This window comes from Phaseolus vulgaris, chromosome 1 (assembly GCF_000499845.2).
Source record: "Phaseolus vulgaris cultivar G19833 chromosome 1, P. vulgaris v2.0, whole genome shotgun sequence".
Lineage (NCBI taxonomy): Eukaryota > Viridiplantae > Streptophyta > Magnoliopsida > Fabales > Fabaceae > Phaseolus > Phaseolus vulgaris.
The window spans coordinates 51,043,992-51,058,287 of NC_023759.2; the positions used below are offsets into that span (position 1 = coordinate 51,043,992).

Here is a 14,296-nt window from a genome sequence, read left to right on the forward strand (position 1 = left end):
GTAACACGCCTATTAGGATTTCAAGTGTTAGCTTGTTCCAAATTGGATAACAACGAATCAAGAAAATCAAGATACTATTTCCAACCTAAAATCTTAAGATATTAGATATGTGGATCTTCTTTCATATATTGTTCTTGAGACACATTCCTAAACAATGTTGGACAAACTTACATTTAGAATATACTCCCGCACAAGCAATTGTGGTTACCCACTTGTATCGTCTTTTTTTATCACAACGCTTACCTGAAATCTTTTGTCAAAAAGACTTTCAATACAAGAAATCCTAACAATATAGGATTCAACCACTCATGTATTTAATCCACGCTAACCACATCAATTTGTAGAGTACAAACACAATTCGTTGATCTGTCAAACCCTCAAACATAACACGAAAATAAAATAAACAAATCAATTTCCAAAAAAAAAACAATGATAAAACAGAATATAAAAAATCACACATAAAATAATTTAACATGGTTCGACAGATAATCGAACCTATATCCACCAAATATAAATTTATTATGAATAATAAGATATATGTATATTATAATTTCAAGACATGTAGACGGTCCATAAGCTTGATATAAAAAAGAGAAAATTGTAAAAGTAAACACATAAATTCAGAAATAAGTAATTCAGACGCATTCTTGATTATATTTGTATTTCTTTAAAAAAGCAAGAATGTAATAAGCTTTTAATTTAAAATGCATAGTAAGACTTTTGAGTAGCTTTTTCCATAATATATAGATGCTACTCTGTAGTGTGCACTGTGCTATGATTACATGCATGCCCTGTAGTTGATGATGCCTTCAGCAGAAAACAATTATGGTGGAACTGAAATGCTGCTAATCTTTTTCTGATCATGTGTTGTCGGCTATGGAATCATTTCACCAAAGGTAAAGGACTCTCTTTAACCTTACTTTCTTCCAAAGTAAAGTTGATTAGTAATTACTAACATTAATCATTGTATGAATCACAGACACAAGCCATGCAGGAATTTCACTTGGATAATTTTCAACATTGCTTAACTCACAAGTTAAAAGACTAGTTTAGATCCAAATATCAGTAGAAAATCAGTATTTAGATAAAAAATAATTAATAATTATATTAATTAAATTAGATATTATTTTAGACACTAAAAAGTTGTATCTAAAGTAGTTTTTATTATTAATAAAAATTTATAAAATGGTTTTTAAATTGGTATCTAAATTAGTTACCAAGGTTTTAACTACTAATATTTTAGATTCTAAATTAGTTTCTAAAAGACTAATAGAGATTAATTTAGAATAACTAAAACTTTGGTATCTAATGATTAGACAACAATTTATAAACTATTTTATTAATAATAGAAATTACTTTAGATACTAGTAATTTTTTAGTTTATAAGATGATTTCTAATTTAGTCAAATAGTAACCAATTTAATTTTCTATTTTAAATTATTGGGCTTTGTTTGTTTGACCCAACTTACATATAGACCATGTATTTTTCTGTTTCAGAAAGATCTTAATCTTTTTCTTATATATAGACCATGTATTTTACTCTCTAATATAGAAGAAAGTGGACTTTAAGCCTAACTCAACCCCATAAAACCGGCTCATAGGGTTGAGGTTTGCACTCACTTATATACAATGAAAGACTCTAATCTCTAGTCGATATGGGATCTCCAACATAATAGTGTATATATATAAAATGTTGTCAAATAATTAAAAACTATATATAAAAAAATACAGATTAATTACCGAAATTGTAAAACTTTAAAGCATAAACATCAAATATTTCTATCTTAAGAAATAAAAATATTCAGATACTGAGAAATGAACATGTATACTAAACTTTATACAAATTAATAATGATAACACATTAAAACAGTCTTAAATAAATAATCATGTAAAATAATAATTGGTCTATGAACATACATAACAAATTGAATTGAATAAATTTTATTTTCTATTTTAAATAAATCAATCGATTTGACTCACCAATAATCTAGAAATTGAGTAGAATTGATTGTCTTATGGTTGGTAAAAAAAGTTAGACAATTGACTTATCTTTAGAATTCTCTGTAAGGAATTGTGATGAGTGGAGTTAATTGAATTTGAGTAGCCTAATAAAAGCAGACAAAGACATAAACACTGTGCAATTTGGATTGGATTTTTCTAAATTTGTGAAAAGCACACTTCCCTTGATTGACAAAGTTATAGTTATTGTTTCCTACACATCATCTATTTCCTAAAATAATGGCTAAATAAGTGCTTTTGAAACTTCAAGAAGGGAAAATCGAGTTTGAGTTTGACCACAAGACAAACCAATGGTCATAGGAAGTTGGTTTGACAAACATTGCATGGCCAATCCAACAAATGAGTGAAGTCAATTATGGGTTCCTTCTAGTTGACCGAAACAAGTTAAAATGAAAGTTTTCTTCTCTGTATTTCGTCCACCTAAATCTTGAACACAACCACCATTTCATGTTGCAATAAATTGGAACATGAAATTTTGTGATGGCATCAGACACTTTAAATAGTGTTGGAGACACATATTAGACATCTACATGTGTACGTACTGGTACGATACATATTGTTGAACGGTTCAATTCAAAAAATATTTATTAAATTTCTAACAATTTTAGCACCGTTCGAACTCAATTGTAAAAAAGGAAAAATACATTAATTTTTTAACAACTCAAATTTAGTATATGAAATTTTAATATGATTATAAAAATAAGATAAAATCCTTTTGAACCAACCAGAAAAAATATATTTTTATTAAAAAAAATTGAAACACTTGTACACCTAAATCTTAATTATCAATTTATATAATTTATAATTATATAATATATAAATTCGTGTTCTGTATCCTATATTTTAGAGATTATACACATTTTCGTGTTTGTGTCGTATTGACATCTATGTTAATAGGTGATGGGCCAACATCATGTTATACCTTGATTCATTTGGGTTCCCTTACTTTTTGTTTTTTCTTTTCAATTTTTTCACAAGTTGGTAGAAGGTTGATCAAAATGTAAATTAAGACCACAGCCACATTTTAATTTTCTATCACCTCTCATTTTTTGTATAGTGCACTGTACAAAGTGATCAGAAAGTACATGCCTATGTACATGTGATCTATAAGTTCACACAAAAATTAAGCAACAAATGAAATCCACCAATGTTTCTCTACTCTCTACACACATACCTAAAAGAGAACTTAACTAGTAGTAGTCTAACAGTGCAAACTTGACCTGTAATCCAATCTTACCACCCTCAGTCACAAGCTTAGCAGCTGTTACCAACCAATGTCCAGGAACATCATGTGGCCCCCTCAGAACCTCACTTGTATCCACATATCTAAGCAGTTTTCCAGAAGGAACAGGCACAGGTGGACCATCTGGATAAACACCAGAGTCAAGTGCAGTTGGAGCCTGCTTCTGAGGAGCAGCAGAGACACTTTGCTGTGTGAATGAAAATGTTGTGCTTAAATTTGTGAGGAAAGATGATTTTCTTGAAGCCTCTGGTGCACCATCCCAATCTGACTTCCTGATACTGCAATTGGATATGTGGGTATATTGTAGGCGCAGGTGAAGCACATTCTTTGGCCAATTCCCTTTGCTTATGAGCTGTGCACCAGTTACAATGTAAACACCACCATCAACACCTGATTCATGCAACCAGTTAGGGTCATGTTTAACCACTGCAGTGCACACGTTTGCAAATCCCTTCCACCTTATTGGTTCCAGAAAGGTGTCACAGGATTCGTTATCATCAGATCCTCGCCACAATGATGCGCCTGAAGAGTGGATCATTGTCTTTGGGATTGGGAGGCTTGAAAGATGGTGTACGTGTATTGCAAGTCTATCACATTTTCTTCCCTCCAAGTACAGACGGAGGCCTACCACAGGCTTTTCTTCACTCACTACCTGATATTATTTTGCATAGAATAAAATGTCATGATTAAGACACAAACAACCTTACACACTATTTGGTCATTATCGGACCACTCATAATATATTGTCTCACGTACGAGTTCTTACTCTCTACGTGAGAAAGTGTGTTGGAAATCTCACATCCACTAAAGATTAAACATGATTTTAGTGGATTAGACATGGTATATAAGTGGGTGTAAACCTCATCTTATAAGTCAATTTTATGAGATTGAGTTAGACTTAAAGTTCACTTCTTAATAAATGTCAATCACTCAAATAGAGTTTGCCTGAAAGTACCTGTGCAGAACTGACATGAAGCTTGGGAGACATGAAACCAAATTGCAGGGAAGGGGAAGTACTCTTTTTCCTTTGATGCCTCAGAGGTAGCTCATAAAACATGGGTGCCCATTGCCTTGGAATTTGAAACTCCAAGAAGCATTGTAAATCTTCGGGAGGGGGCTTATCTGTAAAACACAAATGAATCAATCAAGTGTTGTGTTTCTTAACGATCACAACCCCTTTTACTTTACTGTTATTGTTAATTTTCATTGGTTGCAGATATGTTTTGAATTTTATTCATGAAATCACTATTAGATTCTACGCTATCATCGTAATTTTACAGCAAAATGGCTGCTACCAATATATGTATAAAAGATGGCTTGGGATCATTTGACCATCTCTATATTATCCTCTTTCTAGCATTAGACAAGTCTACGCTATCATCATCGTAATTTTACAGCAAAAAGACAGTTACCAATATAAAGTTCTATATTATAGAATTATTAGTCTATCTGAGAAGAAGCACGTACAGCGTAAATACAAATTGATTGCATGACTAAGATAGCCGCTTCCAGGAATTCCTGTGAGAAGTGATGAAATAGGCACAAACTTGAAGAGGATAGCTTCAGGATTAGAAGCCACTGTCTGGAGCCAATTTGAGTGACCGTGCTTGAACACATCTCCTCCTCTTTTTGAACAGATGATACTGAGGCCCTTTTCCAACATAAAATTAAGACATTAACAGCTTTGAAATTTAAATCTTATTCAGTTCAAATTTCAAAAATGGCAAATGTTCCTCTTTTTGTGACTCACATCCTTGCTTGAGGTTTCTGAAATGCTGGTGAACTGCGTTGTGTTTGATTGCATCACTTGATTGAAGACCTCAGGAACCTACACGAATAAGAGATGCTGCATCAGTAAGTAACAAAGATATAATCACATAGGATTGTTGTTACTGTCAATATAACTAAGATATCAAGTTGCATAATGTTACTGTATATGTAAAATAAGGTAACAAAGTAAAAATTATAGAAGATAAAGGACAATATATATACTTGATTACCTTTTGTTTGGCTTCTGTGGAGGTGTTTGGCTGTTGTTGAGAAGGGCTTCTTAAATCTTGAAACAAAAAATCTCCTAGATTCTCTAAATGTCTTCTTAGATCAGCAGGTGAAACCTTTGAAGAATGCTTTTGTTTGACACATATTACATCTTGACCTCCAACAGCCATACCTGTTATTATGTGTGTTCCATATGTTTGAATGAACCTGCCTTAACAGAAATGAACACCAACATTAACATTTGTTTTGTCTTTGTATGTGTTTGTTGTTGTGGCTTTGTGCTTACCTGGTTAATGAAGCAGGGTCCCACTGAGGTGGAACAGAGTTTTTGACTTCGTCTTGCAGAATGAGGTGTGAAGCAGTAAGGTGGAAATAGTAGAGGGAAATGAAATAAGCATCAAAAGCAAGATACTTGATGTTATGAGCATCACGATACCAATCACCACTCAGATCAAAAAGAGCATTGAAATAGCCAGAAGGAATTTTTCCTTGTATTGCACACTTTTGATTTAGCAACTCAGACATCTGCTAGTAAACAATACAGTCATGTAACACTGCTTAAATTGCTTATCTAAAAAAATTGTAGCAGATTGAATCAAGTCAATAAAACACCATCAACAGTAAATAATATATATATTTAATAAACATTTATAATAATATTTTATAAAAAATAAAATAAAATAAATAAAATATTAATTTATTGGAATGTAAAGGGTTTTAACTGTTGACAGTGTCAAGCAAGTTTTTCCCTAGTGAATGATAGTTGCAGCTATAAGGGAAAATAGAAGAATTATAACTTCTAACATACTTTAGTCCTATGTGAAACAAGTAAAAGAAAGAAATAGTTTTATTATTATTATTATTATTATTATTATTATTATTATTATTATTATTATTATTATTATTATTATAACAAAATAGGAGCCAAGCTAAGTTTGTTTATATCAAATTTAGAATAGAAGATACAGTAATTTATATTTTATTGAAATGTTAAGTTCTTATTGTAAAATTCAAGTTTTATTGGTTAATGATGAATTTTCTTGATGTAAAACACTAGTTTTTTCTATATAAAAATATTTTTCTGAGTGAAAAAAATTATGCATACTTTTATTAATTGGTTAGTGTTCAAAAAAAATTTAAATACTATAAAAATAATTCAAGGAAATTTTTAAAAACAAAATTAATCAAATTATAAACTAGAGAAACAATTTAAACTCAAGTTCAAACCTCTAATTAAGCTCAAATGAATAAACTAGTTAAGTTTAAATCATCAATCTTTTAACTAGACTATATGAATACATAGTTAAATCTTGTAATGAATACTGAATAAAACTCATATGAAATATCAGGACATTATTTTCAATTTAAAACCTTAAAGTAATAGTTATAATTCTTTTCATTATATATTATCCATCTTACTCATTTTTTCTCAATATAAAATCTTTAACTCATCTTAATATCTTTAAGAGACTCACCCCTCTTTACAAACTTATTTTTTACATGTATACAAAATACAAAATATTAACTAGAAGATTTTAATTTTAAACTATAACCAGTTCACTCCAATAATGTAAAGTTTAAAAGGCTAAATTCCACTTTCATCTCTTGATATACTCAAATTACATTACTATTTTTCTTTTATTTTGAAAAAATCACATTCTATATGTTCCAATTCCTTTTAACATACACGAATAATTTTTTTAGCTGTGGTTCTGTAAAACAAAATTATGGTAAACAACTATAAACAGTCTTTTAATATAGTTTCAGGTCTTTTATTAATTACCTAATCCAACTTTACATTTTTCTTTTAAATTAATTGATTTTAATTTATTTATATACACGAGAGTACTTTTTTTTACATGGACATCCAATAACAACCTATCTTTGTGTTTATATCATTTAAAATATATAGAAATGAAATACACAAACATTTTTTTACATATTCTATTTTATTTTTATAACAATTATCATAAACTATATTCTTAATTTTTATTAAGTTTGAATTGACTTTCCTACCCTAGTTTTTCAATAATTACATTCTCCATCTGACCTCCTCTAACAAATAACACAAATGACTAATTTATTATTTAATCTCCATTATCACTCTTTTATTTTTATTTAATTTAAAAAAAGTACAGAAAGATATATCATTTTTACTAGAATAACTTTTTATTAAATATAAATATAAATTTATAAGAAAATTCGTCATACGTCTATTATCTAAAATGTATAAATAATATTAATAATTGTGTCTTGGAATTGTTGAATGATGCACTCAACATACATAGATCTTCTGGATTTTTGAGTAGTCTACAGGAATATTCTAGCAACTGGTCAATTTGTTCATTATTTCGTAATCTATTGAAAATAGTAAACAAAAGTAACATTTTTAAAAAAACTCCACAGAAGAAAAATACAATATCATTTTATCTGTTTCCCATTTTTCACTAACAGAAAAAAGAACTTCTCTCCAAAATCTTATTGCTATAATTAATATATATATATAGTTAATTTAATTTAGTTAATATGATGACTATTTAAAATTGAATTTTATTTAGTTATTTTATTTGTAGTGAGAGTTAAGAATATCTTAGGTGTATGTGAAAAAGTCACATCTGTATCATCAGTGGCTCAGTTTCTGAAACATGACACACACATACGAATTCAACAACATAAGTTTGACAGAATTTCACACCATTTCTTAAAGTAAAGTGATATAGGATAGAGATCCCTAGAGATTAGAGTTTTTAATTGTATATAAGTGGGTGCAAACCTCAAATTTATGAATTGGTTTTACGGAATTGAGTTAGACCTAAAGTCCATAGACCTAAAGTCCATATTAGTATTAAAGTTATTTTGAACCTATCCGAGTGTTTGTGTTTATGGGTTGACTTAGATTTAAAGTACAATTTATAATAATATACGACACCAAAAATCAAATCCTCTTTGCAGTTCAGAATTTGTAAGCAGAAGATTCAAAACCTTTTTTTATACGATATGAAGAAATCACATCAATCTCTGCATATATGTTCATAGATATATATATTTTCATGAACATTAACCATTTTTGCAGTGAGCAATTTGATATTGTTATGTGAAGAAGAATCAGAGAAAGAGGAAGGGAATTATAATAACCTGGTTGAATTGAAGAACATGAGATTTGAAACGAAGACTATCCCCCTTGTCACAGCTGATATCCTGGGAAACATTGGGAATGGTAGCAGCAGTACCAGGAACAGTAATGTTCCTCTTGTTCTCTTCGTCAACAACCACCAATCTTCGTCTTCCTTGTCCCTTGGCAAACTTCAACCTGAAATCACTGGTGAAATCGAACCCTTTTCCCAGACACTCTATGGGATTGGAAGAGACAGTTTCCATGCCCATCACCACCAATATTTGATATAATAATAATATTGTGTGTGAGGGTATATATTCTTAGGCAGCCATAACTACCTAATAACCCTTAAATTAATGGCTCTTCTTCGCTACGTGACTGCTATGGTAATGGCGGTTTGACCTTGGACCACACTTTCTCTCTCTCTCTCTCTGTCCTGCAAGACATTAAAACAAGAACCAAACTCAATTAATAACAACGTAAGACTAAAATTGCAACCAATTGTAAATATTATTAAGAGTTTGATGCGTTAATGTAATGATAAAGCAGAGATTAGCAAAGTGTGTTGGATGGAAGGAAGGTTCGAGGAAGGAAACTAAATTAGGTTTGAACTTTACCCGCCACTCCCTACTATTTTTCCTACCCATGCTAATCAAACCATTCATAAATACAATTTTTTCTTTATTCACTATAATCCAATATCTAATTACTACTTTATTTTTCACTTCTTTGACAATCCTTATAATTATATATAATTTTTGATGTGATAAATTTAGAAATAAATATATATATAATAAGGAGTATATTTGTAATTAAATGATATAAAAAAATATTAAAAATTGGAAGGTGTGGTTATATAAAAAATTGGAATGGTCAATGTATCATTATCTACGAAGTTCAGACACTCATCTTATTATCAATTTATATCATTTATATTTGTGTCTGCATGTTTTACATCTTAGAGATTATATGTATCTCTATGTCTGTGTCGTATCAGTATCTGTGTTAGTGTTTATGATACATAGATCATTATTTTAAAAATTTTTCTTTTTAATCAATGATATTGGATATCATTTTCTATGCATTTGTTGCTCTTTTATTAATATTTTCAGTAGGATATATATGTATTTAATTATAATTTTTGAAATAGTTGTTATATAATTAATAACTTTTTATGTAAGTTAATGATCGTTGTTGAACATAATTTTCAAGAGATCACAACTTTTATTGAAACAAATAAGCTTGCTTATTTAAAGATTTTTTTCTTCTTAATATTTTGAAATTTTAAATACCATTTTCTTCATTTATATTAATTTTAAAATTCTAAATCCAAATAATTTCGATACTAAACCAACATATTTTGGTCTAAATACAACAATATTTTATATTCATTAAATATTTTTCATGGATATTAAATGTCAATAAATATTGAAGATGGTATGTGATTGATTATAGTTTGTATTTGTTAAAATATATTCCAAATGCATTGTGAAAATAAGAGAAGAAGTACAATTAGCTTTTACAGAAGGAATAGCAAAATACAATTTGAATTTTGTTTAAAACAGTTTTAAAGATTTAGCATAATTTTTGAAACAAAATAAAAGTATATCAACACTTCCCTTTGAATTTGAATTTTATTAATATTCAGTCTTTGAAATTTAAAAATGTGTAATTAAAAAGTATATAATTTAATTTTAAATAGAATTATTAATTGATGCAATATAAGGAAAAATATATGTATTTTTTAATGAAAATTTTTAAAAAAAAGTCCTTGGTAATTAAAGAAAAAATTAATTTGAAAGTGAGAACAGAATAAAAAAAAAGGTAAAAGTCAACTTTAGTTGAGTCGTTGGTCTTCGGTCTTCAATGAGGCATGGCATGAGCATGAAATGACTCAACTACCCTTCTCGTTTCTTCAATTTACGATAACATTAAAAATTGTATTTTGTTAAGTTCAAATTCTACTAAAATTTATTAGAGAATAACACATGCATTATTTATGTTACTGTAAGTTTTCTCTAAAAAATCATTACATTTTCTCTCTTCAATAATATTTAAATTCTTAAATCAATATATTTTATTAAGACAATTTTCAATCATTTAGGTGTTATTAAAATCATTTTTAATGTCTGAAAAAAGTATTATGTAATTTTTATTTTATTTTAGAAACTACTTTTTAAGAGAAAACAATTAAAGAGAAACATACAAATTGGCTTTCCTTTTTTTTTAAATCTTATTTAAAAATATAAACAATTAGTCTATATTTATTTAAGTTAAACAGTCCAAATCAAAACATATAACAAGTAATATGTAATTATTGACTTTACATTACATAATTGAATTAACATCATATTAAGAATTTTAAGACACTTTATAGTTGAATTCAACATATTATTTTCTTTGGAGAAAAATTAAAACAAACCTAATAGTCATAGAAAAGTGTTGAAGTCTCTTAACATTAATAATATAACTAATTAACCTAACAATTCTAACTTAACAAGACTTGATTTATGTGGTTGCTCATACAAAATGTTTTTGTGTGTTTAATATTACTAGTTAATTTGGTTCCCTTGCATAGAAAACTTTTTTTTGTAAAGAAAATTAGTAATTAATTAATCCTATTTGTGATGCTTAATTGATATTTATTATTTTATGAGTGTGTTTAAGTAAAATTATCAAATAAAAATGTGACACCTTCATTGTTAAGATGAAATGAAATTCTATTTTGAAAAGAAAAAAATGTCTTATTAAAGAAGTTTGAGCTAATATTGACTAGACTGAAATTAGTTAACTACTTTATTGGAATTTTATTCTCATATTTAATCACTTAGTTCAAATAAACAAATAAAGTAAAGAATATATCAATTTAGAAATGTATTTTTTTTAATCCGTCATTTAAATTTATAAATATTATTAAAACCTTTTTATTTTATGAGAATACAATTAAAATGATAATAATTAACTATCTTAAAATTGAAAATTACAGATAAATAAAAGTTCGTATTTAGTTTGGTGAGATGATCAGCAAAAACGAGTAATATACTCTTCAGCTTTGAATTTTGACTTATAACTTTGATTCCCGTACCTTTATTTAAACAATAAATTATACTTTTCTTACATTTTTTTCCACTGATCTTACACCAATTTAAAATATAAAAAAATAACTATTATTCTTTTATGTTTAAAAAAATAAATATACATTACAAAGATTAAAAAAATATTATTGATATAATATTAAAAGTAAAAATAGTTAAAATGAGATTAAATCATAATATTTTATTATTTAAATTAAAAAACTTAAAAAAAAGTTAACTATTCATATTTTTATTTTATAAAAATAACTATTTCTTTTTATAAAAACTCTTATTTTAGATATTACTATGAAACTTGATATCTGAACTAAACTGACATCCTAAGTAACAACAATCATTTACTATCACATAAAAAAAATTATTAAAAAAAATTAAAAAAAATTTGGAAAAAACTAAACCAAAACTCATATAAAAATAGTATATAGCTAATCTATACATATTAATAAAGAACTCTAAGAAAATACTAGATGAAAGTTTATAGTACCAATAAAAATACTCTCTATGAATACAACCTAAATTAACAAGCTTATCAATACATACATTCCCTTAAAAAAAATATATAAAAAATCTTAAAACTAATTTTCTCACACAATTTTCAGATTTTTTGCTTAATTTTCTTTTCACTAAAGACTTCATATTAAGAGACATCTTTAAATCACATCAAGGAGAAACATCAAAACATAGGAAAAGAAAAAATAAAAAAATGAAATAAAAACATATAAGTAGTTTCTCTCTTACTATCAAAACATTCTCAAACTCTCTTTTATTTGTAAATTCACTCACTTCTTTTTTTGTCCTTTAACTTTTTCTCCCCTGCTCATTCTCATTCTTGTTTTTTTTAATCATTTTTTCTTTACTTATTTTTTTCCCTTGTCTTTTTCTTTTGACTGCTCACTTTTTTCTTCTTCATTATTTCGTGTTGTTTTATTCTGTTTTTATCTTTTCTCAATCGTTTATTTGGTCTTCAAAGACTTAACTTGGAAACGCGAAATTAAAGTAATTTTTTATATAGTGATCAAATTCTCATGGAGGACTCAAACGTACAAGTTTAGCTTCTTCCATAACCATCACATCAATGTTGATATTTTTTGGCAAGCTCTATGGTAATTAATACCAATTCAGGTTAACATTGACTTGGTCCAGATATTGGATCAAACCAATTTTGAACTAAATAGATCCATATATATATATTATATAATATTTTTATAATAATAATTTTCATGATAATCATCGACTAGGAGAATAACCATTATGAGTCGGTTTTATGGGATTGAATTAGACTTAAAGTCCACTATGTAATATGGTATCAGAATTATTTCGAGTCTATTCTAACGAGTGTTTGTTGGACTTATCAGATCATTCGCGGACCATTATCATACCATCATAATATGTTAGCTCATATTATCCCGCATGAGCTGTCAAAAAAAATGTGAAATATAAACACAAAAAAATGGGTAGATAATTTTTTGTGAACATGAAACGTAGTATAGTATAGAAGGGGCACGTGTGATGCCACTAAGTTTGTGAAGGGTGCCACGTGAAGTTTGAGAACCACGCGTGAAGCTGCATGCCTCCAATGTTGTCAAAGTGCTATCGTATCACTTCTTTCATCACAAATCCTTCTATATAACTTTAACCATCTCAAAGATTCAACACATAAAATCACAACCAAATTGCTTCTTCTCAACCCAAAAATGTCCACCAACAACACCCACCCACAAGTTCTACATGGCAAGCCAACTGACACAGCCACCTACCTCCGTGACACTGCTACATCTGTTATACAAAACTTCGATCCCATCAACAAAATCCACCAGCATCTTTGCGCGTGAGCAAATCAATTTCTTTTATATCAGCAGAACATTTCAATATTTAACCAAAAGTTGATTGTGGAAACAATAGCTGAAGACACAAAGGTGCTTAATACGATGTTATGTAATGCAGGTTTCACTTTTACTCTCATGACATGACCCGACAACTGGAGGCACACCACTATTGCGCGCACAAGAACGAGGAGATGAGGCAGTGTCTGATCTACGACAGCCCCGACAAGAAAGCCAGGCTCATTGGGCTTGAGTACATCATCTCTGAAAACCTTTACTTAACACTGCCCGACGAGGAGAAGGGTCTATGGCACTCTCACTTGTACGAGGTCAAGAGTGGCCTCCTCTTCATGCCTAAGATTCCTGCTCCCATTCAGCGTCTAGACATGGAGACGGTCTGCAAGACTTACGGCAAAGTTTTCCATTTCTGGCAAGTGGACAAGGGTCACTCCCTCCCATTTGGGATCCCTCAGCTCATGATGTCTCTCACTAGAGATGGCCAGATCTATGATCACCTTGTCAAAAGTATATGCATACATATTCTTCCACTTGGTTCACTCTTTAATGCATATATTTTCTAATATTTAAGTTTAATTTATGATTAGTTTGTTTTGCTACGTTGTTTTTGGTACACATGCAGGTTGTGCAGAGCGTATGGGGATAGACTATGATGAAGAAAGAAAAGGTAGGGAGTATATGACAGGGCCAGATCATGGAATTCATCCATTGGCCAATGGAGGGGGTAAGGGTCTTGAGACTCGCCTCAGGGAGGTCCACCTCAACAAGGATTCTACTCCACCATCTGCCACCAGGGTCTCTGTTGTCTAAACATTTTATGATTATACATACAGGGACACCCTCCCTCTGTTGTCTAAACATGTTATGGGGACACCCTTTTCAGAACTTTTTTATAAACAATGTAATATGTTTTAATGTCATACTATGATACTATGATAAATATGTATTATCTATATGTTTCCTATGACTCATTCTCGATCGTCTATGC

At 29.1% G+C, this 14,296-nt stretch overlaps 2 protein-coding genes across 2 annotated transcripts; one reads left to right on the forward strand and one right to left on the reverse strand.

Moving 5' to 3' along the window:
• Positions 1–3,041: 3,041 nt before the first annotated feature.
• Positions 3,042–8,997, reverse strand: LOC137815270 (MACPF domain-containing protein At1g14780-like). Its single transcript, XM_068618388.1, has 7 exons — positions 8,396–8,997; positions 5,547–5,785; positions 5,263–5,467; positions 5,013–5,090; positions 4,730–4,913; positions 4,218–4,384; positions 3,042–3,914 (listed from the first exon to the last, which is right to left on the reverse strand). Exons 1-7 carry the CDS (start codon positions 8,642–8,644, stop codon positions 3,210–3,212), a joined length of 1,827 nt encoding a protein of 608 aa, XP_068474489.1. The 5' UTR covers positions 8,645–8,997; the 3' UTR covers positions 3,042–3,209.
• Positions 8,998–13,118: 4,121 nt separating this feature from the next.
• LOC137815273 (oil body-associated protein 1A-like) lies at positions 13,119–14,275 on the forward strand. Its single transcript, XM_068618394.1, has 3 exons — positions 13,119–13,295; positions 13,412–13,815; positions 13,931–14,275. Exons 1-3 carry the CDS (start codon positions 13,162–13,164, stop codon positions 14,116–14,118), a joined length of 726 nt encoding a protein of 241 aa, XP_068474495.1. The 5' UTR covers positions 13,119–13,161; the 3' UTR covers positions 14,119–14,275.
• Positions 14,276–14,296: the final 21 nt, after the last annotated feature.